Source organism: Cynocephalus volans, chromosome 2, assembly GCF_027409185.1.
Source record: "Cynocephalus volans isolate mCynVol1 chromosome 2, mCynVol1.pri, whole genome shotgun sequence".
Taxonomy (NCBI): domain Eukaryota; kingdom Metazoa; phylum Chordata; class Mammalia; order Dermoptera; family Cynocephalidae; genus Cynocephalus; species Cynocephalus volans.
The window spans coordinates 184,215,187-184,241,016 of NC_084461.1; the positions used below are offsets into that span (position 1 = coordinate 184,215,187).

The 25,830-nt window shown below is 41.0% G+C and overlaps 1 protein-coding gene across 1 annotated transcript in view; it reads right to left on the reverse strand.

Moving 5' to 3' along the window:
* Nucleotides 1-25,830, reverse strand: part of LOC134370719 (transmembrane protein 132B) — a 314,265-nt gene that overhangs the window by 138,191 nt on the left and 150,244 nt on the right. The window contains exon 3 of the mRNA XM_063087726.1: nucleotides 9,693-9,879. Within this exon, the coding sequence (XP_062943796.1) occupies nucleotides 9,693-9,879 (187 nt within the window). The remainder of the gene's footprint in view (nucleotides 1-9,692; nucleotides 9,880-25,830) is intronic.

Sequence of the window (25,830 nt, forward strand, 5' to 3'; positions counted from 1 at the left end):
GACGGATGGAGGGAAGAGAGAATGACTGAGTACATCACCAGAGCCCCTTCCCTTTGCAAGCCCCCTGCCTGGACTACTGCCTCAGCCCCTGCCCTGGCTTCCATGTCTGTGCTCTCCGCCCAATCCTATCAAGCATTCCCCCGAAACAGCGCATTTATCTTCATGATTTAGCAGCTATTTCACTACCCCAAAGGTGTCAACACAACCCAGAATCACACAGCTGTGGCAGCAAAGTAAATCCCAAGCCTGGGGTCGGATGGCACCGTCTCAGAGGGTGCTGGGAGCATTGAATGAGGTATTCTATGGGCGGCAGACGCCATCAGCTGCCCACCCAACCGTCTTCTCTCCTCTCCCTCCTGTCACAGGTGAGCCCTTACTACCTGCTAGATCCTCATTCCCCATCCTCTCTGCACCGAGCAGGAAGCGCGGGACCCCGTTCTAACCAATGGGGAAGAGGGCGCGGCCTGGGGCCTCTGGGAAAGTTTCCTGCCAGGTGAGGGAACACGCACTGGAGAGCATCGCTGCCCCTCCCTTCCTGCTCATGGCAACCCCGTGTGAGGACGTGAGGTCGAGAGGGACGGACGCCGTCCTGCGGCGCGAGGCGGCAAGCCCTGAGAGGGAGGGTGGAAATAACCTTCAGTGGAAACCCTCAGGCTGCAGCCGAGCCCCGGCTAGAAGTGACCTAGAGTGGACACGTTGACTGTTTCACAGGCAGGGTGTCTGCAGGTGGGCGGTCTGTACTGGCTAGGGCAGTCCCCTGCGATGTCGTGGAGGACTCTGCTCTCTCCCTCTCCCTGCTCTGCTGTCCCCAGGGTGTCCGCACTTCCTCTCACGGTGGCAGCGGCTTCATCTCTTTATGCAGCCATGCCCAGGGACAGAGAGCAGGAGCATCCTTGTGCTGTGTCCCTTTTTTAATCAGCAAGCGATTCTTTTCCCAAAGTTCCCCAGCAGACCTCCCCTTGGGTTGAACTGGCCAGAATAACACCATCAGCCCATCCTAAAACAATCACAAGTGAAAGGAAGTGGAACCACCATGATGGTTTAGGACAGTCCAGACACCACCCTGGTGCCACGGAGGGACCCAGCCTCACCTAGTCGACCAATGGGTGTGACCACACAGAGGACAAAGACCATAACTGACGTCCTTTTAGCAAGAAAGTTGGGGAGGGGGCAGGAAGCAGGAGTAGCCACTGGCTATGAAAATACCCATTTCTGCTGAGGCAGTTAGAGAAGGTGAGAAGTCAAAAAACAGCAGCTGCTATAACAGAGTACTCGGCCAAAACCTGAGCCAGGTCCCCTGTTCCTAAAGTGCAGGGCGTGCACAGTGCACACGTGACGTGTGCAGATGTCACATGCTCCAGTACTTCATAACTGCATATTTCCCAGGAAAACAGAGTTTGCATTTCAAGTCTTTGTCTTTCTGAATCCATTCAGGATTTTAAAAAGGTCTCAGTTGATGCCTGCATATCTTTAATATCTTTTTCACAGTTCCTATTCTCTCATTTTAGTAAGTGAAATAAACAGCAAGATTTGAGATCGGGCTTCAATGGACAGTGATAACCAGCTAGCATTTAATAGCATTGCTTTGTTTTTATTGCATCAGAGGTATATTTTGCTTAAATTTATATTTATATTTATACCAAATGAGACTGTTTTCCTACTTAAGGTAGTAATACAAAGCTTCATCTAAAAACGTATTAAGTAAATTTTAAAAGTTAGGAAAATATCAGTATATATATGGTATATAGTTATAGAAGGAAAACAAAAAGCTCTATTAAAGTCTAAAGTTTAGGAAAACTTGGCTGAGTTCTTAGTCACTTTCTCAGGCTTCACTTACCATATTCCAGAAATCTGAAGTGCCTTAGCAGATCACTTAGACAGAGCTAGTACTCACTAGCATGCCAATTCTATAAAATTTATATCTTACTCGGTGAATGGGCTTTTTTCCTGCAAAAATGCAGCCCCAAAGTATGGGCTTGATGGAAGAACCAGAGCACGGCACACACACTGCCTCCACTTCTGCCACACCCATGGCAGACACAGCTGAACGATCACAGAACTCTCTCACGCTGAGCCTGAAGGGCCTCTGAATCCATCACAACACAGTGCTCCAAGCAGGCCCTAACGTGGGACAGAGCTGACACTGGGTGTTGAATCTGGTAAAGGTGTCCATGGAGCCTCTGGAAGGCAAGAAACATGTCTGCATTGTTGATAGTTGGTATTGATAACCGATCATTGATAATTCTTCCTTATGAAGGCCCAGCACAAGACAGTGCACCACAGTATTTCAATAAACTGCTTGAGGATCAATAAATTCATTGTGATCCACACTAAATGACCCAAACAATTGAATTAAAAATAAGTCCAGAACAAAGATCAGACATCCTATCATAGTATACAAACCCCATTAGGTTGTGTTTCTGCCTCCCTCTCCACTCCCTTATCACTCTCCCATGCCCACCCAGAAACCACACCAAGCCACTTGCAGTCCCTTGAACTCCCATGCTCCCTCTTGCTCCTGTTCACCACACACATTGTTCCAACTGCCTGGAACACCCTTCCTTCCTTCTCCACCTAACTAATGTCCATTCACCTTATTTAATCAGAGAGATCATCCCTTCCTCCCCTTTTTTCCATGACTTTCCCAGACAGTAGGAGACAACGCATTCCTCCATGGGTTCCCAAACTTTCTCTCTCTCTCTCTTCCCCCCTTTCTCTCCCCCTCCCTCCACCTTTAGCTGCTGTGTGCTCACCCTGTCTTGTGGCTGTGTCTGACTCATCAAATCAAACTCCTTCTCTCCTCTTGGAGGAGAATCCACCACCTATCCTGAGGTTGAACTTCTGTTTGGCCTTCTCCCAAAGTTTGGCAGCTGTACCTACATATAGCTAGATAATACAATGACAATGATGAAAATAATAACAGTTAAATATTATTGAGTGCATACCATATGCCAGGCCAATGTGCTAACACTTTGCCTGGAGTATCTCATTTAATCTTCACAGAACTCTATGAGGCAGGCCACATCATTCTTACATTTTACAGATGAGGAAACTGAGTTTCAGGAAGGTTCATTGACTTGCCCAACACCACAAAGCTAGTAAGCATTGGAGCTCAAATATCAACCTAGGTAGACTGACCCAACACCCTGTACTCTTGGCCAGAATGTTTCACCACCAACTACCCCAAAAGTGAACGTAATTGAGATTTTTCCAGGATGCACCAGGCAAATCAATAGGATAACAAAACTGGCAAGGCAGAGAGAGAGAATTGTTAACTCTACACACCAGCTGGATCTGCTCCAATGGTCTATCTGGGACACCTTCCCTCTAAATACCTAACTTATGTTTGTCTTGCTATTTCGAGCATGTTCATTATTTGTTATATCTCATTTGATCTATATGAGACCACAGTGAAACAGACAGGACAGGTATTCCTACTTGGAAATTCACACGATACTCTACAGCAAAGGGACGTTAGGTGAACACCTGAGGCCACCCAGAGAGTGAGAGGCCAGCTGGGCTTCACCATCAGGTCTCCTCACAGCCCTGGGATTGGAGGAGAAGGATGTGGAGCTATTTAGTGGAGCCTACCCAGCCCCAGCCCCATGGCAGTCCACATCCTCCCGGGGAAAAGGCTGTATGTGTAAACTGAGAGACTCATGATCCTTGGGGATCTAGCAGCTCTGCTGTGGGATCCAAGCACAGAGAAAATGTATCCCTGATGATAAGAGAGGGTGTCCCCAGGAGCCTGGAGCTGTCAGAGGTGCTGAGATGGTGTGCATGTCAAGATATCTCCCAAGGCAACAGCCTGGGGAGGCCCGAAGCTGTCAGCTGGTGCAAGCAACAGCCTGCAGAGGTGATGACAGAACAGGTCATGGGAGGAGGGATGGAGTACTCTGGGTGCCCATCCTGAGGAAGCTCAAATTGGAGAGAGCTAGGATCCTGCATAAGGCAATATGGTAGGAGTATCATGGCCCCCTCCAAAGATGTCCAAATCCTAATCCAACTACCTGTGAATATGTTACTTTACATGGCAAAAGGAATCTTGGCAGGTGTCATTAGGTTAAGGATCTTGAGATGGAGAGATTATCTGGGTGAGTCCAATATAGTCACACAGATCCTTATAAGGGAAAGAGCAGGGGAGTCAGAGATGATATGATGATGGAAGCAGAGATGGGAGTAATGTGGAGCCGTGAGCCGAGAAATGCTCTAGAACCTTGAAAAGGCACAGAATTGATTCTCCCATGAAGTTTCCAGAAGGAATATAGCCATGCTGCAAGCTTGATGTTAGCCCAGTGAAGTCTATTAGGACTTTTGACCTCCAGAGCTGTAACATAATAAATTTGGGTTTTTATAAGTCATGAATTTTGTGATAATTTGCTAGAGCAAGCAAGAGCTACCCAATTAATAGACTTGAGATCTGATGGTAGACATAACCATTCATTCACTTGCTGAGCAAATACTGTATTCTAGGCACATGCTTGACGCTGAGAAAACATCTGGTGAGCAAAAAAAATCTGGCCCCTCTTATCAAGGAGCTTGAAATCCAGTGGGGGAAGACAGACAGTATACTGGTTATTAATTAATAACCCTCAATAACTCTCACCCCTCATTACCTGCTCTGTGAAAATGGACATGAGCCCTATTTCCATATTTTTCCTTTGCCAATAGAGGGCACTAGAGAGGCAATTCAGGAGGAAAGGGTTTGCTTCCTGATTCTGATGCCCTCTCTATGCAGGCTCCTGCTGTGCATGTGATTTGCCCAACACTGGTGGCTCCACCACTGTCCGGCTTCTGCAGTGCACAGTGGCCAGCAGCACTCAGCAGCCAGCAGCTTTCCTGGGCATCCACCTTGAGTCGTTTGGTAGTAAGAGTCTCATCCCTGTGAACAGCTGTCCCCAGCACCTCAGAGGGCAGCTTTCCATCGAGTTCTGCTGGTGCACTGCCTCAGCAACTTCTCTACCACTCAGTGAGCTGTGACCACACCTCTCCAGTAAGGTCTATGGATGGGGGTGCGGCCCTCTTCCTGGAGCACTCTATCTCAGCCCTAGGGGTAGTAGCTGCTCCCTATATCTGCCATTCCTATATTCTTTACAGTTCCCTTCACTTCTAACTAATCAATCCCTCGTTATTCCAATCCCCTGTTCTAGTTAATAATTCTTTATATAAAACTTTCCCTGTTCAAATTCTTTCTCATGACTGTACCCAGACTGATTCAAACAATACACAAACAGTGGTATAAATAAGCATAGATTACAGACAGTGACGTGGTCTACTAGAGACAAGTACAAATGAGTAAAAATAGAAAGGCAGAAACTAATAAGCCAAGGTAGCCAGGAGAGGCCTCTGCAAGAGTTGACCTTTAAAGTGAAAAGCAACAAGAAATCAGCAACAGGGGAGCGTTCTGGGCTGGGGGAACCATGAGAAGAACTAAGCAGGAACAAGACTTGGCATGGCCATGTTCTGAATGCACAAGCTTCTGAGAAATAGGTCCCGTTGGGTTCATCCGAATCACATTGTGCAATAAAACCAGCAAAATAACAGCATTGGCCGAGCCCATCTAGCCTCAGATGCATTCCCCAGCCTTCTCCTGATCAGTTCTGGGTCTCAGCAGTGCTGATCTCTAAAGACAGTGTTTCTTAAGCTTCCACCTTAGCCAACAGGAGATGGCAGGAGGAGGGAGGCAGGAGCCAGGATAATTCCTTACCCCCCTCCCAGACTGGTTGATGATGGTTCTAGCTTCAGCAATGACCCCAGGCCCTGGGTTCTTGTTCTTCTGTTTGTTTCTTTCTTTCTTTTTGTTTTTGTTTTTGTTTTCTTTTTAAATTTTTAATTGACAGCTAATACTTGTACATATTTATGGGGCACAGAGTTATATTTTAATACATGTATACAATGTTTGATGAATAAATCAGAGTAATTAGCATATCCATTATCACAAAAATATATCATTTCTTTGTGATGAGCATTAAATTATTGTTTTGCTTGCTTTAAATAAATTTTTTTGCATAGTACATTTTTTAATTGGTTATGAGTATTCATGAGATACAAAGCTGATTGTCACTATTCGTGCCCAAAGTTTGCAGTATGGAGGTTTCTCAAACAACTATAGGTTGATCTTCCCTACAACCCAGCAATCCCACTTCTGGGTATATACCCAGAGGAATGGAAATCATCATGTCGAAGAGATACCTGCACTCCCATGCTCATCACAGCTCTGTTTACAATAGCCAAGATATGGAACCAATCTAAATGTCCATCAATGGACAACTGGATAAGGAAACTGTAGTATATATACACTATGGAATACTACTCTGCCATAAAAAAGAATGAAATTCTCCCATTAGCAACAACATGGATAAGCTTGGAGAAACTTATGTTGAGTCAAACAAGCAAAGAACAGAGGGATAAATACCGCATGTGCTCACTCATAAGTGGGAGCTAAGAGAGAAAGGAAGGAAGGAAAGAAAGGCCCTGGGTTCTGATAACACTTCCTCCTCCCTCCAGTCCCCTGGGGTGGGAACAGATTCCTGCTTCTTCCGGGTTGCTCCAGTCTTCTTTTTTCTACATCTAGCTTCTCATCTGTTTTATATTCTGTGTACTTAAGCCCTTGCATTTAAAGTTGCTCTGTTCTAACTACAAAGTGCCTTCTGCTTCTAGTGAGACCCTAATACAATAACAAGCCCATTTTTTCATTTGTACGTTTTGTAGATATGTAATTCAGTTTCCTTACTTCACATAGAGGTAGTCCAGGGTTAGTTGCCACTGATCTTTTCATGTTTTGGTTTGGGAGAAGGAGAAGGAAAAGGAGGAGGAAAAGAAAAAGGAAGAGAAAGAGGATGAGGATGGGGAGGAGGAGGAGAGAAAAAACACATGAAACGCACTTGCATTTTAAGAGCAGTAAGCAGAATTCTCTCCTAAAGGCCACCTTTTAGCAGTTATGGGTTTGGAAAGCAGCTAAAACAACTGATTAAATAAAGATAAACTACCAACTATTGTTCCACTGAAAACTTTGCTAAATGACCCTGGTCCCTTGGAGTCATTTCAGAGCCTGTCTTTATAGTGAACCAAGAGATAAACTGTAACACGACACCATTCAAACATCCTACCCCAGCAGTTTCCAGCCAATTGTAACTAAAGCAAAATGCAAAACATCCCTAAGTAATGATCAGCCAGATGGGGAGACACTAATAGTCACAGAAATGCAATGTGCACAACAAACATAAAACCAGCCTCCCCAGAGAAGCAAGAAACTCAGACAGCACGAGGTGAGGCGGTGGGGGGAATTGCGGAGGGGTAAGGCAGGGCAGTAGAGAACAGCCTCTGCACGAGCTGCAGCCATACCGGCAAGCACACCGCTCACATCCACTGGACTCTGCACCTGTCACCAAGAAACAGAGCCACAGGGACCCTAGATGGCCCCACTGGGGAAAGCGGTGGCCACGGCTGGAATTCTGCCAGAACTGATCTATATCTTGATCGCATTCCAAATGCCTGCTCTTCCTGTTCTTTGGTCATGTAAGGGTTTGGCCAGCTCCTTCTCCTTCCAGTTCTGTTCTGTCCCTGCCACATGACCTGATCCTGTGAGTGACATCCCAATCAGCCAAGCACTCAAGTTAGGTCTTCAGGCAGCATCATAAGAGAGGACGTCACCACTGGCCAAAGAAGGATTGAGTATTTTTGGAATAGGTCTCAACAGGAAATAGGCCACTCCAAGAGACAAGAATAATATCCCCAAAGCCTAATAACAACAGAACAATAGTTCCATTCATAGGCAATCTCCTCAGAATGTTGCTTACTACTAGATGCTAAAATTAAAGTTCTGCCCAAGGATACACTCTCTGTCACAGATGCTCAACTCTGCCTTCATAGCATCCAAGAAGTCATAAACAATTCATAACAAATGGACATGGCTATGTTCCAATAAAACTTTATTTACAAAAACCTATGAGATGCATTTGGCCTTCCCTGGTCTATGCTCTAGTCCTGGTTCCATCCAGGCAGGTGAACACACATCATCTCTCAGTTCCTCTTGGAACTGGAACCTATCCATCAGAGGCAAGCACAATGCTCTCCTTTTGAACTCCATCCACAGAAGTATCAGGAGGCTTCAGAACCCACAGTGCACTGGGTGCTACAGATTAAGCATAGAGCAAAATGATAAGGACTTTGAGTAAACAGATTTACCCAACCTCAGCCTGATCTAGGTTGAGCTGGAGAATTTATAGAAGAACTCCCAGAGGGGAAATAAATGCAGGAGAGCCTCATTCCTTCCTAAAACCCACATCCATCCATCTCTGTCCCTTAACTGGTGCTCTCCCACCACGTTGTGGCTGCCCCAAAACCAAAATGTGGATCACTGCTGATGGAGATGGTCTCCACAGTCTAACCTTCAAAAACTAAATGACCCTGGAAGCTGGGATGAAAGCATGAGATTCCTTCCTTCATTCAATGAATATTAACCGTGCCAGGCATTGTTCTAGGTGCTGGGGAGACCTCTGTGGCCAAAATTGACCAGGATGCTACCCTTGTGGATCTCACCTGCTGGGAAGAAAAACAGAAAATGAACCCTAAATAATAACCAGTGAAAATGTCTATGAAGAAGATAAAACAGGATGATGACATGGATAGAGCGTGATGATCTAGGAGGGAGATGGAGGGACAGTTTTATCTATTGTGGTCAGTTAGGTTAAAGAGAAGAAGCCAGGTGTGAGAGCTGTAGAGAAGGTGTAATTTGGGCAAAGAGGCACACTCAAGAATACTTAAGACATTCAAGATACGGGGATGCCAGAATTAATTGTAGGATGTAGGGTTTTCATTTGCAAGGGTCTCAACTCTGGTATCCAACTGGAGTGATGGATGATCAAAAGTACCCACAGATTGTCCTAGAATATCTGGCTATGGACCCCATACTTTGGTCCCAGACAGGAAGGTTAAAGTAGTGCAGAATGTATTTGAACACTTCCAGTGTGGAAAAGAGTATTAAGCATGTCACTCTCCCGTGGACTTATTATCTCTGTGACCCCCCAGCACCATCCTTTTTATGTTCTGGAATCTCATCCATGACCCTGTTCTCAGATGTGGCCCCCGGGTCTGGTCATGAACAGAGCTTCAGCCAAGCTCAAGGGAAAGACACCCAGTTACCTCCAGGCCAATGAAACAGAAAAACAGATGGTTTTATGGACTCTGAGACACTATCCAGGTTTGTCTGGTCAGTTTCCAACAAGGTTCTCTCAGTCCATCTGCATTTTAAAGTTTATCAATCCCCACTCCACCTGGGGACACTTAGGGCAAAGCCAATTGACAAGGGGCTGATTAGCTGGCATATATAGCCACTGTTCCCACCACATACCCCTGATACATTTTGATAAAACCATCTGCACTCAGAGCAACACTTGGCCCTAATATGCATGCAGATTAAGACAATAAAGAACAACAGCTCCCCAGGAAACAGTTCAGCAATATCCATAAACAAAAAGGGATTTACACAGCAGACTCTAAAGAGTTTCCAAGGAGTCATTATGGAATACAGGTAGATAAAATGCAATTTAAGTATATTTTCCTTGTTTAAACAATGTGTATCAGGTGCATAGGAAATAACAGATTATACAATGCTTTATGTTCTTTCAAATATTAAAAGTACTCAAAGAAAACTTCTTTGCGGCACTTTTCCTGAAGCCCCAGTTTCTCACCATTGCAAGAGGGACGATGCCCACAAAGGTTGTCTGGCTGACGAAGATCTCAGAGACGACCAGCTCACTCATGGTATCCTCGACTGGGTACTCTACCTGCCAGGTAATTTGCTGAGCCCCAGCCAGGCCACTGCTGTTGTCAATTCCAAAGTCTACTTGCAAGATTTCATAGAAGGAACCATTTGCTCTGGAAAACAAACACATGTTAAAGTTCAGTTTAAAGCTCAGAACACAGCAGAATGTCAAGAATGCAATAAATTGCCACATTCCTCTTTGTCAACCAAAAGAATGACTGCTACCTTCAACAAAGCACATGGCAGTGTCGACAGAGCCTAATTCATAGACTTCCCATCAATGGCCCACACCTCAGAATGGGCTGACATCCATCTTCAGGGCTCTGTGGAAGCCGAATGTTCTTCATTGAAGGAGTAACTCAGACAGCATTTTGTCTCTGGGTATGCCATGCACAGCTCTCTCCCCGCCCACCCCAGGTATGCCCATGCTACAGTATGAGCACCACACACAGGAAATGTCCAAAGCCTTCTCATGTAGCTTCACCATTCCTCCAATCTGGATTCTGACTAATTTTACTTCTACTTAGCTGTGTGTCTATGGAGCAGTGATTCAAACTCACTAAGCTTTAGAATTTGGGAGAATAGTGGTGACATCATGAGCTTGTGGAGGCATCATGAGACCAAGAGTGGGAAAGGACTTCATAAACTTACATGGCTTACTGCATAAACTATGAGTGACATAATAAGGTGCTATAGTTGATTTTTCATTTCATCAGCCTGAAATTGGATTAGATGTAATCTAAGAAAATCTCACCTGTCTTAATTCATGGAGTGACAACATTATATGTGTGCTTGGGGAAAGAAAGGAGAAGGTGGGCAGGGCACATATAAGTGTACGTACACAAAGGCTCTCGTAAACTGTGGGCTGACTATCGCATTGACAAGGAAGTTACTGACCAGAGACTTAAAACAAAAGCCATCCACCACAGGATTTGTGAATGACTCCTGTTCTGTAAGCCTGTTTCTATCACCTGAATCCAGCTTTACCCAGATCCAAGGAAACTGACAGCAGAGACTTATTCACAAGCTCCCCAAGGCCTGAGTCACACAAAGCAGCCTGCTCATTCTCTGCCTGGATCCAAATGGGCTTAGGAGCCTTCTGCCTTGGGCAGGTCTGCAGTCCTGACCCCCCATCTCTCAACCTGTGAAGAGTTTTGAGACAGTACCTCCTGCCTGCTGCTTGTCCAATGGAATTTTCCTACCATGGACAGCTCCCCTGCCACTGAAGACTTCCATAGAATGGGGTGGGGGAAACCACAACCATAAGCTTTCCTCATGTATGCCAAAAGGTACCAGAGACAATACTCATGTACAGAAATGGCATTGACAAAACTAAACTTCCATGAGATGATGAGAAATTCTATCCAAAATTGAACTACATTTGAATCCATATAGAATTGGTCATGTCCAACCTTCTCCCCACTTGGCCAAGGTTTTAAGAAACTCTCAGATACCACACTGTTGAAGATGGTGGCCACCAACCAAAAGTGGCTATTTACATTCAAATGAAATTAATTTCAAAATAAATCAAGTTAAAAATTCAGTTCCTCAGTCGCACTAGCCTCATTTCAAGTACCCAATAGCCACATGTGGCTAGTGCTACCACATTGGGCAGGGCAGATGGAGAACTGCTGACGTGCTTTGTACCTGGGCAAGTCACTTACACCCCTCCAGGCTTCAGCTTCCTCACCTGGAAAGTAAGGGGATAATAATATGCCTGTCTGCCTACTTTCAGTAGAGGAATGAGGATGGAATGAGGGAATGGATGTGAACTCACTTCATGTATTGTCCACTACTATGAATTCATATTGTGATGATACCAAAATTATTAGAGATGTACAGCTTTGGAATACTTCAGGGACTTCCAAAGGCAAACATCCAGGTGGTCCCAGCTGAGCCTAAGTGGGGTGTGGATACATGGGAGCTATGAATCCTCACATATCTATTTGTACAAGTTGTTTTGCACAGAGGGGAAAATGTGTATTGAATTGGATTCCTGGCCTCATGAGAGGATTTATAGTGGCACACATGGGACATGGACATCCCCCCCACACCAGGATACTCTTATTTACCTGGACATGTTTAGTAAAAAGGCAAAGAAAGAAGAGACTAAGGGCTGAGTTCTGAATTACCAAAGGGATTTCAGGAACTTAGGGACTGAGATGCTGAGTCCTCAGCGTCAGCCACTCCCCATTTCCCATCCACCATGCCCCAGCCTGAAGTCTCCTCCCTGGTCATGGGAATTGTCCTCATATCCATCTGTTACATTTCCTCCTATAAGAGATGTTTGGTCCTATCAGATAAAATCTTCAATGTCTCTTTGGGCAGCTCTGTGCTTTGTAACCAGAACTAAGGAACTGCTTCTAATACATGTACATCCTGAGTTCTCAGCATTTGGTAGACCTCAGAAAAGTTAATGCCGAGAAAGTGAAAATCCAGCGAAAGAAATCGAGCGTAACTCTCTCTGTTACTGGCCTTTAATCCTGCTAAATCCACATGCTGGTCCTGGAGTAAACGAAGAGAAATGGCCAATCTTGGGTAAAGGGGGGGGGTAGGTTCTGCATCACAGATCTGACCCCTCTTAACTGTGGGCATTTCCTACTTTCCTCTGACTTACCAGCCTGTGAGCGGCTCTGGCTACAGGAAATGTGCCCAAGTCCGGCAATGATTGGAATAACAATTAAGTCAGAGTCACTTTTATGTAGAAGTTTCTTTTTAAAAAATAGTTTCCTTCGGGAGTTCACTACCACAAGACCACCCTTACAAGAAATCCTCAAGGGAGTACTGGGTTTGGTTCCTGAAAAATAACTACCACTGCCATAAAAACCTAAGAAAAATCTAAACCCGCTAGTACAATAAAAATGGCATTCATGAAGAGAAAACAAGCTAACAAAAACACTATCTACAACCTAAGGAACCAACAAACAAAGAAACCAAACAGTAAATCAGAAAGCAAGGAACAAAAGACACCTAAGACAACCAAACAACCAATAAAATGCTAAGAATAAATCAACACCTTTCAATAACAACTCTTAATGTTAAAGGCTTAAATTCCCCAATTAAAAGACACAGACTGGCTGACTGGATCAAAAAGCAGGACCCAACTATATGCTGCCTACAAGAGACCCACCTCACCCATAAAGATTCACACAGACTAAGAGTAAAAGGATGGAAAAAGATTTATCATGCAAACAGAAAAGAAAAACGAGCAGGAGTGGCTATTCTTATATCTGACAAAATAGACTTTAAACTAAAAACCATAAAAAGAGACAATGAGGGACACTACTTAATGATAAAAGGACTGATCCATCAAGAAGACATAACAATCATAAATATGTACGCACCCAATGTTGGAGCAGCCAGATTTATAAAACAAACTCTATTAGACCTAAAGAAGGAAATAGACACTAATACCATAATAGCAGGGGACCTGAACACTCCACTGTCAATATTAGACAGATCATCTAGGCAAAGAATCAGTAGAGAAACACAAGATCTAAACAAGACTCTAGACCAATTGGAATTGGCAGATATCTACAGAACATTCCACCCAACAACCTCAGAATATTCATTCTTCTCATCAGCACATGGATCATTCTCCAAGATAGATCACATATTAGGTCACAAATCAAGTCTCAATAAATTCAAAAAAATTGGAATTATCCCATGTATCTTCTCAGACCACAATGGCTTAAAACTAGAAATTAATAACAAACAAAACTCTGGAAACTATACAAACACATGGAAATTAAACAGCATTCTACTTAATGACATATGGGTCCAAGAAGAAATCAAGCAGGAAATCAAAAAGTTTATTGAAACTAATGAAAACAATGATACATCATACCAAAACCTGTGGGATACTGCAAAAGCAGTATTGAGGGGAAAATTTATTGCATTAAATGCTCACTTCAGAAGAATGGAAAGATGGCAAGTGAACAACCTAACACTTCACCTTAAAGAACTAGAAAAACAAGAACAATCCAATCCTAAAGTTAGCAGACGGAAAGAAATCATTAAGATCAGAGCAGAACTGAATGAAATTGAAAACCAAAAAACAATTCAAAAGATCAACGAATCAAAAAGTTGGTTTTTTGAAAAGATAAATAAAATTGACAAACCATTAGCATGGCTAACAAAAAAAAGAAGAGAGAAGACTCAAATAACAAAAATTAGAAATGAAAAAGGCGATATTACAACTGATTCATCTGAAATACAAGGAATCATTCGAGACTACTATAAACAACTATACGCCAACAAATTTGAAAATCTGGAGGAAATGGATAAATTTCTGGACACACACAAGCTCCCAAAACTGAACCGTGAAGACATAGAAAATTTGAACAGACCAATAACAATAAAGGAGATTGAAGCTGTTATCAGAAGGCTCCCAACAAAGAAAAGCCCAGGACCAGATGGATTCACAGCAGAATTTTACCAAACATTCAAAGAGGAATTGACACCGATTCTTTACAAACTATTCCAAAAGATTGAAACGGACGCAAATCTCCCAAACTCATTCTATGAAGCAAACATCATCCTGATACCAAAACCAGGTAAAGATATAACCAAAAAAGAAAACTACAGGCCGATATCCTTGATGAATATAGATGCAAAAATCCTCACTAAAATACTAGCAAACAGAATACAGCAACACATACGAAAAATTATTCATCACGATCAAGTGGGATTCATCCCAGGGATGCAAGGTTGGTTCAACATACGCAAATCAATAAATGTGATACACCATATTAATAAACTCAAACACAAGGACCATATGATCATCTCTATAGATGCTGAAAAAGCATTTGATAAAGTTCAGCACTCATTCATGACAAAGACCCTCTATAAGTTAGGTATAGAGGGAAAGTATCTCAACATAATTAAAGCCATATATGCCAAACCCACTGCCAATATCATCCTGAATGGGGAAAAGCTGAAAGCTTTTCCTTTAAGAACAGGCACTAGACAAGGATGCCCACTCTCACCACTCCTATTCAACATAGTGTTGGAAGTACTAGCCAGAGCAATCAGAGAAGAGAAGGAAATAAAGGGCATCCAGATTGGAAAAGATGAAGTCAAACTGTCCCTGTTTGCAGATGACATGATCCTATATATCGAACAGCCTAAAACCTCTACAAAAAAACTGTTGGAATTGATCAATGATTTCAGCACAGTAGCAGGATACAAAATCAACACACAAAAATCAGTAGCATTTCTTTTCTCCAATAGTGAACATGCAGAAGGAGAAATCAAGAAAGCCTGCCCATTTACAATAGCCACCAAAAAAATAAAATACTTAGGAATTGAGTTAACCAAGGAGGTGAAAAATCTCTATAATGAGAACTACAAACCACTGCTGAGAGAAATTAGAGAGGATACAAGAAGATGGAAAGATATCCCATGCTCTTGGATTGGAAGAATCAACATAGTGAAAATGTCCATACTACCCAAAGTGATATACAAATTCAATGCAATCCCCATCAAAATTCCAAAGACATTTTTCTCAGAAATGGAAAAAACTATTCAGACATTTATATGGAACAATAAAAGACCACGAATAGCCAAAGCAATGCTCAGCAAAAAAAATAAAGCTGGAGGCATAACACTACCTGACTTTAAGCTATACTACAAAGCTATAATAACCAAAACAGTATGGTACTGGCATAAAAACAGACACACTGACCAATGGAATAGAATAGAGAATCCAGAAATCAACCCTCACACTTACTGCCATCTGATCTTTGACAAAGGCACCAAGCCTATTCACTGGGGAAGGGACTGCCTCTTCAGCAAGTGGTGCTGGGTTAACTGGATATCGTTATGCAGGAGAATGAAACTAGATCCATACCTCTCACCATATACTAAAATCAACTCAAAATGGATTAAGGATTTAAATATACACCCTGAGACAATAAAACTTCTTAAAGAAAACATAGGGGAAACACTTCAGGAAATAGGACTGGGCACAGACTTCATGAATACGACCCCAAAAGCACGGGCAACCAAAGGAAAAATAAACAAATGGGATTATATCAAACTAAAAAGCTTCTGCACAGCAAAAGAAACAATTAAAAGAGTTAAAAGACAACCAACAGAGTGGGAGAAAATATTTGCAAAATATACATCTGACAAAGGATTAATATCCAGAATATATAAGGAACTCAAACAACTTTACAAGAAGAAAACAAGCAACCCAATTAAAAAATGGGCAAAAGAGCTAAGTAGGCATTTCTCTAAGGAAGATATCCAAATGGCCAACAGACATATGAAAAAATGCTCAACATCACTCAGCATCCGGGAAATGCAAATCAAAACCACATTGAGATACCATCTAACCCCAGTTAGGATGGCTAAAATCCAAAAGACTATGAACGATAAATGCTGGCGAGGCTGCGGAGAAAAAGGAACTCTCATACATTGTTGGTGGGACTGCAAAATGGTGCAGCCTCTATGGAAAATGGTATGGAGGTTCCTTAAACAATTGCAAATAGATCTACCATACGACCCAGCCATCCCACTGTTGGGAATATACCCAGAGGAATGGAAATCATCAAGTCGAAGGTATACCTGTTCCCCAATGTTCATCGCAGCACTCTTTACAATAGCCAAGAGTTGGAACCAGCCCAAATGCCCATCATCAGATGAGTGGATACGGAAAATGTGGTACATCTACACAATGGAATACTACTCAGCTATAAAAACGAATGAAATACTGCCATTTGCAACAACATGGATGGACCTCGAGAGAATTATATTAAGTGAAACAAGTCAGGCACAGAAAGAGAAATACCACATGTTCTCACTTATTGGTGGGAGCTAAAAATTAATATATAAATTCACACACACACATACACACATACACACACAAACGGGGGGGGTAAGAAGATATAACAACCACAATTATTTGAAGTTGATACAACAAACAAACAGAAAGGACATGGTTGTGGGGGAGGGGGGGAGGGAGAAGGGAGGGAGGTTTTGGTGATGGGGAGCATTAATCAGCTACAATGTATATCGACAAAATAAAATTTAAAAAAAAAAAAAAAAAATAGTTTCCTTCAAACCAGAAGAAGGAAATTTTTTACTTTAAGCAAGAGGAATGCTTGCTAACAAGTCCATTTCTATGGAAATAGGTTCATTACTATTAATTTTACTTGTTCCTGATCTATTCTTGATAAGCCTTTCAAATTTAGAAAAGTGCTTCATGATTCTCTAAGTTTAATAATTACAACTGCCTCTGAGGAATTAGGATCAGTGTTTCAGCCATGAGATATTCATTAAGCATTTTTTCCCTAGGATGGTGAAGTGCACGCGTGAATGTGTGAGTAATAGAGAGAGAGGCAGAATGTGGGTATGTATGTGAATGTGTGTGTGCATATGAATGTGTGCATGTATGTGCATATGTGAATGTATGTGAGTGTGTGTGCATGCATGTGCATATATAAATGTGTGTATGTGAATGTGTGTGCGTGCATGTGTGTATATTAATGTGTGCGCATGCATGAGTGTGTGCATACATGTGTGTATGTGGATGTGTGTGAGAGACAACATGTGTGTGAATATGTAAGTGTGTGTGTGTGTGTGCGTGTGCATATGTAAATATGTGTGATTATGAGTGTTAGAATGGGTCAGGCATGAAGTGGTCACACTATTTGTTTCTCCCCTCAAGCAAGAGCACACAGCCTCCTTCCAAAAGGACTTGTTTCCCAGAAGCCCTTTTCCCCATGGAAACCTCACCTTTAATAAAAGTTGAGCCTCCTCTCTGGGACCCCAGGACTCCTGGTTTGGGGCTGAGACAGTGTGGATACATCTAAGACATGCCAGCAAGAAGGAGGATAGATGAAAGATGCCACCCAGCAGCTTGTCCCCAGGGACCATATCTAGCCACTTCTCAACATATCACTCATGATGACAATAATGGTTGTTTTACAGGATGGGAGAGGGAAGAAGGGAGGAGGGAGGAGGGGGCAGGATGAAATTTTTAAAAGACAGAAAGAGAGTTCAGAGTCTTGAACTATTCTCCAGCAAGTTGTGTCATTTATATAGATTATTTTTTTCCCCAGAAACTCCTAGATGGTTCCGAGCTACCAGGCAGAGATAGTGAAGTTTTTCTAGAAATGGGGCAAAAGAGGCTGTGTCTGATCTCAGATTTCTGACTTTTCTTATATAAACCTTTTTCTGGACATTAATTTTTAAAATGACCAAAAAGGAAAGGTAAACACTGAACTATGATTACATTGAATAAATGTCCCAGGATAGGATTTGTTGGTGACTCACAGTAAATATAGTATGAGACTAAACCTCTGACTTCTCCTGTAGACGGTGAACTTAATAATGACAAAAATGTGCCTGTATTGTTGCTGCTCTGACTATAGTGCTGGCATTGTGTTTGGAAAATTGTAGGAGCTCAATGAGTACTTGTTTAATTCATTGAACATACTTAAAAGGCCCTACCTGTTTCTCTGTAAAATTATTCTGGGGGGTGTCATTTGCATTCTGGGAGACAAGAAGCTACCAGTCAGTGAAGTCCTGAGCCATACTCTTCCACCTGGCTGGTCAGAATATTTATGTACTCTGCTTAGGGAAAACACATCTGTCTCTACTACTAGAATGTAAGTTCTTTAAAGGCCAAAACCTATTATAACTTCATAGTTAATAAAATACATGGTGCATTCAAGTGTTCAGTAACATTTATTTAGCACCCATTACATGTTAGGCAATGAGAATTCATTGGTAGACAAAATAATAAATGACACATCTGTCTAACTAGTCAGGTAAATAAATAAATAAGGCAAATCCATGTAATAATAAATGCTATCATAAAAATGAAATAGAAGAATTAAATTTGTTTTTAAAAGGTTAAAATGGCAGTAGTTAGTCTTTAAGTATCAATAATAACATAGAATGTTAATGAACTAAATTCCCCCATTAAAAGACATAATATGGCTGAGTGAATTTTTTTTTAAAAAGCCAACTATATGCTGCCTACAAGAAATCTACCTCACCTACTAAGACACACAATGACTGAAAGTGAAGGGGTAGAAAAAGATATTCCAGAAAAATAGAAATCAACAAAGAGCAGGAGTAGCTATACTTACATCAGATAAAATAGGCTTTAAGTCAGAAACTGTTAAAAGAGACAAAGATGGTCATTACATAAAGATAAAAAAATCAATTCAGCAAGAGTATATAATAATTGTAAATATATATCCAGCCAACACCATAGCACCCAAATATATAAAGCAAAACTTAACAAATCTAAAGAAAGTGACAGACTACAATACATTAATATAAGGGATTTTAACACCCTGCTTTCAGCAATGAACAGATAATCTAGACAGAAAATCAAGAACAAAAAAATTGGAGTTAAACTACACTCAAGAATGGACCTAACTGACATTTACAGAACATTTCATCCAAAAGCTGCAGAATACATGTTCTTCTCATAAGCACATGAAACATTCTCCAGGAAAGACCATATATTAGACCACAAAACAAGTCTCAACAAATTCAAAAATATCAAAATCATATCAAGTCTCTTTTCTGACCATGATGGAATAAAACTAGAAATCAATAACAAGAGGAATTTTGAAAATGGTACAAATTCATGGAAATTAAACATGACTCTGAATCACCATTGGGTCAATAAAGAAATTAAGAAAAAAATGTTTAATTTCTTAAAGTGAATGAAAATAGCAATACAACATAACAAAACCTATGAGATAAAGCAAAAGCAGTGCTAAAAGATTATAGAAATAACCACCTACATGAAAAAAGAAGAAAAACTTCAAACAAATAACCTTACAATGCACCTCAAGAAACTAGAAAATAAAGAACAAACCAAGCCCAAAATAAGTAGAAATAAAAACTAATAAAGATCATAGCAGAAATAAATAAAATCAAGACTTAAAAAATACAAAAAATCAACAAAACAAAACTGTGGTCTATTGGATGCCCAATTTTACCATTTTATTCAGCATAGTACTTAAAGCCCTCGCCAGAGCTATTAGGCAAGAGAAAGAAATAAAGAGAATCCAAATTGGAAAGGAAAAAATCAACTTGTCCCTGTTCATAGATGACATTAAGGTATATTTAGATAAACCAAAAGACTCCACCAAAAAAAATGTTAGAATTGATTTAAAAAATTCAGTAAAGTTGCACAATATAAAATCAACATAAAAAAAATCAGTAAAATTCCTATATGGCAAAAGTTAACAATCTGAAAAAAAAGTAAGAAAGCAATCCCATTTAAAATAGCTTGAAAAAACCAACTAGGAATAAATTTAACTAAAGTCAAAGACCTCTACAATGAAAACTATAAAACACTGGTGAAAGAAGTGGGAGAGTACCCCCATAAAAGAAAAGACATTCCATGTTCATGGGTTGGAAGAATTAATATTGTCAAAATGTCCATACTACCCAAAGCTATCTACAGATTCAACGTAGCCCCTATCAAAACACCGACACTCTTCAGAGAAATAGAAAAAAACAATGCTAAAATTCATGTGGAACCACAGAAGACCTCAAATAGCCAAAGCAATCCTGATCAAAATGAACAAAGCTGGAAGGCATCACACTACTTGACTTCAAAATATACTACACAGATATTGTAACCAAAACAGCATGGTAATGGCATAAAAACAGACACATACACCAATGGAAGAGAATAGGTAACCTAGAAATAAATCCATGCATTTACAACCAACTAATTTCAACAAAGAAGCCAAGAACATACATTGGAGATGGGACAGCCTCTTCAATAAATAGTGCTAGGATAATTGGATACCCATATGCAGGAGAATGAAACTAGACCCCCATCTCTCACCATCTACCAAAATCAGCTCAAAATGGATTAAAGACCTAAATATAAGACCTGAAACTATGAAACTGGTGGAAGAAATCCTTGGGAAAACTCTACAGGACATTGGTCTGGGCAAAAATTTGGGGGGTAAGAACTCAAAAGCACAGGCAACAAAAGCAAAAATAGACAAACGTGGTTAAATCAAACTAAAAAATCTTCTGCACAGCAAAGGAAACAATCAACAGAGTCAAGAGACAACCTGCAGAATGGGAGAAAATATTCACAAACTACCAATCTGGCAAGGGATTAATAATCAGAATATATGAAGAACTCAAACAACTCACCAGCAAAAATACAATCTGATTTTAAAATGGGCAAATAATCTGAATAGGCATTTCTCAAAATAAGACATACAAATGGCCAACAGGCATATGAAAAAATGAAATGTAAATTAAAAGCACAATGAGATATTATCTCACCCCAGTTAAAATGGCTATTATCAAAAAGACAAAAAAATAGGGGTGCCTCCAGCTCAGACTATGGCTAGGGCTCAGGGCACCCACCAAATCTGCTCAGCCCTCAGCCTCAAGCCCTCTAAACTGCTACTCTGGCCACAATGCGCCTCCTCGCTCCAGCTCTCCAAGTTCCCTGTGGTCTGAGCCCAGAGCTGGACTCTGATGCAACCACCACAATGTTCACTCCCAGGCTGCTGGATTTCCAGAAAACGAAATAAGAGAGGTGCACGTAGGGGGTGTGTGCCGGGTGTGGGGGAAACGTATGGGATGGCAGAGAGAGCAGCTGCCACTGCTTTTTCCTGGCCCTCTGGCCAGCTGTGGTCCCTGTGCCTGCTGCCTGCAAAATTCACGTTGGCAAAGAGACCCCTTACCTTGGCATTAAAAACCAGAAACAGGAAGAAAAGAAAAAGACAAAAAATAATAAATGCTTGGCAGATACAAAGAAAGGGGAACTCTTTTCCAATGTTGGTATTAATGCAAACTAGTATAGCCATAATGGAAAACAGTAGGGAAGTTCCTCAAAAACCTAAAAATGGGAATACCACATGATCCAGCAATCCCACTACTGGGTATATATATGCAAAGGAAAAGAAATCAGTATATCAAAGAGATATTTGCACCCCCATGTTTATTGCAGCACAATCCACAATAGCCAAGGTGGGGGATCAACCTAAATGTTCATCAATGGATGAATGGATAAATAAAATGTGAGACACAGACACAATGAATATTATTCAGCCTTAAATACGAATGAAATCCTGTCATTTGAAGCAACATGGATGATCCTGGAGGTGATTATGTTGAGTGAGATAAGCCAAGCACAGAAAAAGAAATATCACGTGTTCTCACTTATACGTGGAAGCTAAAAAAAAAAGAAATGTTGACTTCATGGAGGTTGAGAGTAGAAGAGTGGTTACCAGAGGCTAGGAACGGTAGGGGCAAGAGGGGATGAAGAAATGTTGGTTAATGTGTACAAAAATACAATTAGGTAGAAGGAAAAAGTTCTAGTGTTCAGGAGCACAATAGGGTGACTAAAGATAACAATAATTTATTGTATACATCAAAAAAGCTAGAAGGAAAGATTTGGAATATTCTCAAATAAATTTTATATGTATAGGTAATAGATATCCCAAATACCCTGACTGAATTATTATACATTGTATACAGGTATTAAATTAGCACTTGTATCCCATAAATATCTACAATTACTATATGTCAATTTTGTTTATTTTTCTATTTTTTATTGAAACATGTTGATTATAAATATCTGTGGGGTACAGCATTGAATATTAATACCTGTGTGCAATATGTGATGCTCAAATCAGGATAATTAGTATACTCAACCTTATTATAATATATCAATTTTAAAGAAAGCAACCAAGAAAGAATAACACATATAGATGAGGGAAAAAATAAAGAGAATGAGTTGATTTTATACAGAAAAATTAAAAATTACAATTTAAAAATAGCCATTTTTAACTTTAAAATGGAATATAAATTACAGCAGGAGACAAAGAAAGAGGTAGAGGGGTAAAGAGTTGACATTTAGTCTGAGATCTAAAGAATAAATAGAAACCAAATAGATTTTCAGCTAACGTTTGTTGAATAAATGAGTAAAACAAGTAAATATATTTTAAACTTTAAAAAATCATGGGAAAAGTGTATCCCAAACCATCAGCATGAACACAAGGTGTTGACTTAAAAAAAAAAATCCTTCATGTCTTTGTTCAAATTCCACCTGCTCAATAAAGCCTCATCTGACCACCCCATTTAAAATTCCATCCCCCATCTCTGTAATTCTGATCCCCTTTTCTCACTCTATTTTTTCCAGAGCTTTTTACCTTCTAACATACTATTATGTATTGATCACATTGATTGGCACACACACACACACACACACACACACACACAAACAGAAGAATGTAATTGCCAAGAAAGCAAGGATTTTTGCCTATTTACTCACTAATCTAGACCTAGCACTTAGAACACTGTCTGGGACATAGTAAGTGCTCATTAAATATCTGTTGAATAAATTAACAAATCAATGAGTATCAAACAACAGTTTGAGCAAGGTCTCAGAGGAACATGTGCTAAGTGAAACCAGAGAGACTATGCTACAGGTGTTGGAAAGGAACAGAGATGACATAGGCAGGCAGATGATGAAAGCCTTGCTGGAGGAGGGTGGGCTGGACCTGAACTTTGAAGAATGGTCTTGTAGGACAGGCAGCCACTACAGCACCACTACCACCCCTTTCTTTCCTCTCCTGACATTCTTACCACTCCTTGAGTCCACACCAACACCAGTCCCTCAGAGAGGAACAGAGCAAATTCCTGCTCATCACTCTCTCCAACAGAGCAGAGGTTCCTTTGTCCATCTCTCAGACTCTCACACAACTTTTTTCACCATGATTTAATGGCCAGATCTCAGAATCTGGCATGAATAAATCATCTTACACAATTTTATAAAACCCAGGTACTACCTCCCCATTTATGTTTTGTCAAAGGCAGTTTTGCTTTCTCTGAGCATGCTATGGAAAGACTGTTCCAGGTTGATGAGTCAGGCAGCAGTTGGCAGTCAAAGGTCTAGTGTCTAAAAATACTTAGGAGCCACTAGTCTAGATCAGAGACTTACACTCTTTTAGGACTCAAAACATTCTCTCCTTATTGGTTTGATTCCTGACTTCCCATCACCAGATTGCTATATAGGTCGTTTTTTACAAACAAATTCTAAGACTATGTCAAATGGGATTAGTCCAAGAAAGGGGATTCCTTTATTGCATTTCTGGCTAATTGGGAAAGTTAAATAGGAAATTCAGAGGATGCAATTTCATATCACTGATCTGTGCATGGCTAGAGCCACATTTTGCTTAGCCATCCCACTATTGTATCTTTTAAAAATTTGAATTAGCTGCCAATGTTTTTAAATGCAGAGAATTCACACCAAAAAAAATATTTTCCCTGGCTTCTCTGGACAAATTGGAAGGTCAGGCAACACTATCCCACATTCCCATGTGGCAACAACCAGCTTCCCCAGATGCTGTTCTCTTTAATGGGGTTAAAACTTCCCCATAGGCCTGGACTACCTTACTCACTTCTTATAACCCCCAAGTCCCTTTAGACATTTGTGATCTGAGAAAACAGAATTTGTTTTGACCCTCTAGTAGACACCTTATGAACAGTGTTTCCACAAATCATTCCTCATTCTCCTGAAAATTCATCTCCCTATGTCTTGCCATCCCCCATCCTTAGGGCAGGACATGGCATTGGTCTTATCATGAGAGCCAGCCTCTAGCATGGCTCTAGACTCAGTAGTGAAGTCTGACCTCAATTAGATGAGGAATACTTCCTAGGAATCTGAAACTCCAATAGGGAAATTTCAAACTTGGTCTGGGCTTCTTTTTTAAGCAGAGATATAAAATCTAAGCAGCAGTGTCATAACCTCCTCTACTAGGCAGACTCAGAAATTTTTTTTAAAAATCAGAGTGAAAAGGATAGTGTAGAAATGAGAATAAATATTCCCAGAATCTCTGGTTGATTTCTACTTCTTCATTCCAGCCCCTGGAACCCACTATGGTACTTTTCTTGGGTTCCATGAAATACCTCCATATTCTTATAGTTTATTCCTCTTTTTAAAAATTTAGATTCAATTAGAATTGCTTTTTGTCATCAAATGTAAACCCAATCATTAAAATGTCCCTCTAATATATACAATTCACATGTCTACCTTAACCCACAGTCTAATGAAAATAAAGATTTATCTATTGGTGAATATTTCAGTTGAGCCTCACAATCCTCATTAAGAACATCAATCCCATTGTATGGGTTCAGGTAGAGTGTCAAAGAGCACTGAAGATTAGGATGAAACTCGCAATAGCGCCCATAGGAAATGGTCCAAAAGGTTTTTTGACCACATTACTGCATCAGCCAGGGGCCTAGCAGGAACTGGACAGCATACTCAAAGGATTTAATTCAATAATGTAAAAAGATACTATTTATAGGAGGGGGAACGGCATTATGGTAACTAACAAAGGGTGGTAAAGCTCCAAGGAATTATCATGAGGCTCTGGTAAGAGCAAAAGCCATAGAAGAACCATCTGACAGGGGCTTGCCATAGAAGAATGCAGCCACTGCCAAACCACAGTGAGGCAAGCAGGCAACAAAGGAACAGACACTCACACCCTCAACTCTCCTGAGGTATCCCCCATTGGCTTAACTCAACTGAAAGCCAGAGGGGAAGGTGATTCAATTCAATTGACACAGAAGTTAGCTCTTTGGGAACAGAGAAGGGAAAGGTGAAGAATCTACCTGGTGAGGCAGAGAGATAATAACCAGCACTGCCTCCAGTATCACTTGTTTTTCTTCCCAAAAACTGAGCATGCAGAGCCCTCAGCAAAGGCTTGGAGACATTAATTCAAACCACCTAAGGAAATATCTGGACAATCATTAGCTCATCACTAATGATTAGTTGATGCCTCTGACCAATCATAAGCTAACCAAGCAGAGACTTCAGTAGCCACACAGAAAAAGAATACACACACTGCAGAATTAGTTTAAGAAATTTACTTAGGGCAGGCCTCGTGGCTCACTCAGGAGAATGCGGCACTGGTAGCACTGAGGTCGCGGGTTCATATCCTATATAGAGATGGCCGGTGTGCTCACTGGCTGAGTGCAGTGCAGACCACACTGTGCCAAGGGTTGCGATCCCCTTACTGGTCAAAAAAAAAAAAAAGAAATTTACTTAAAAA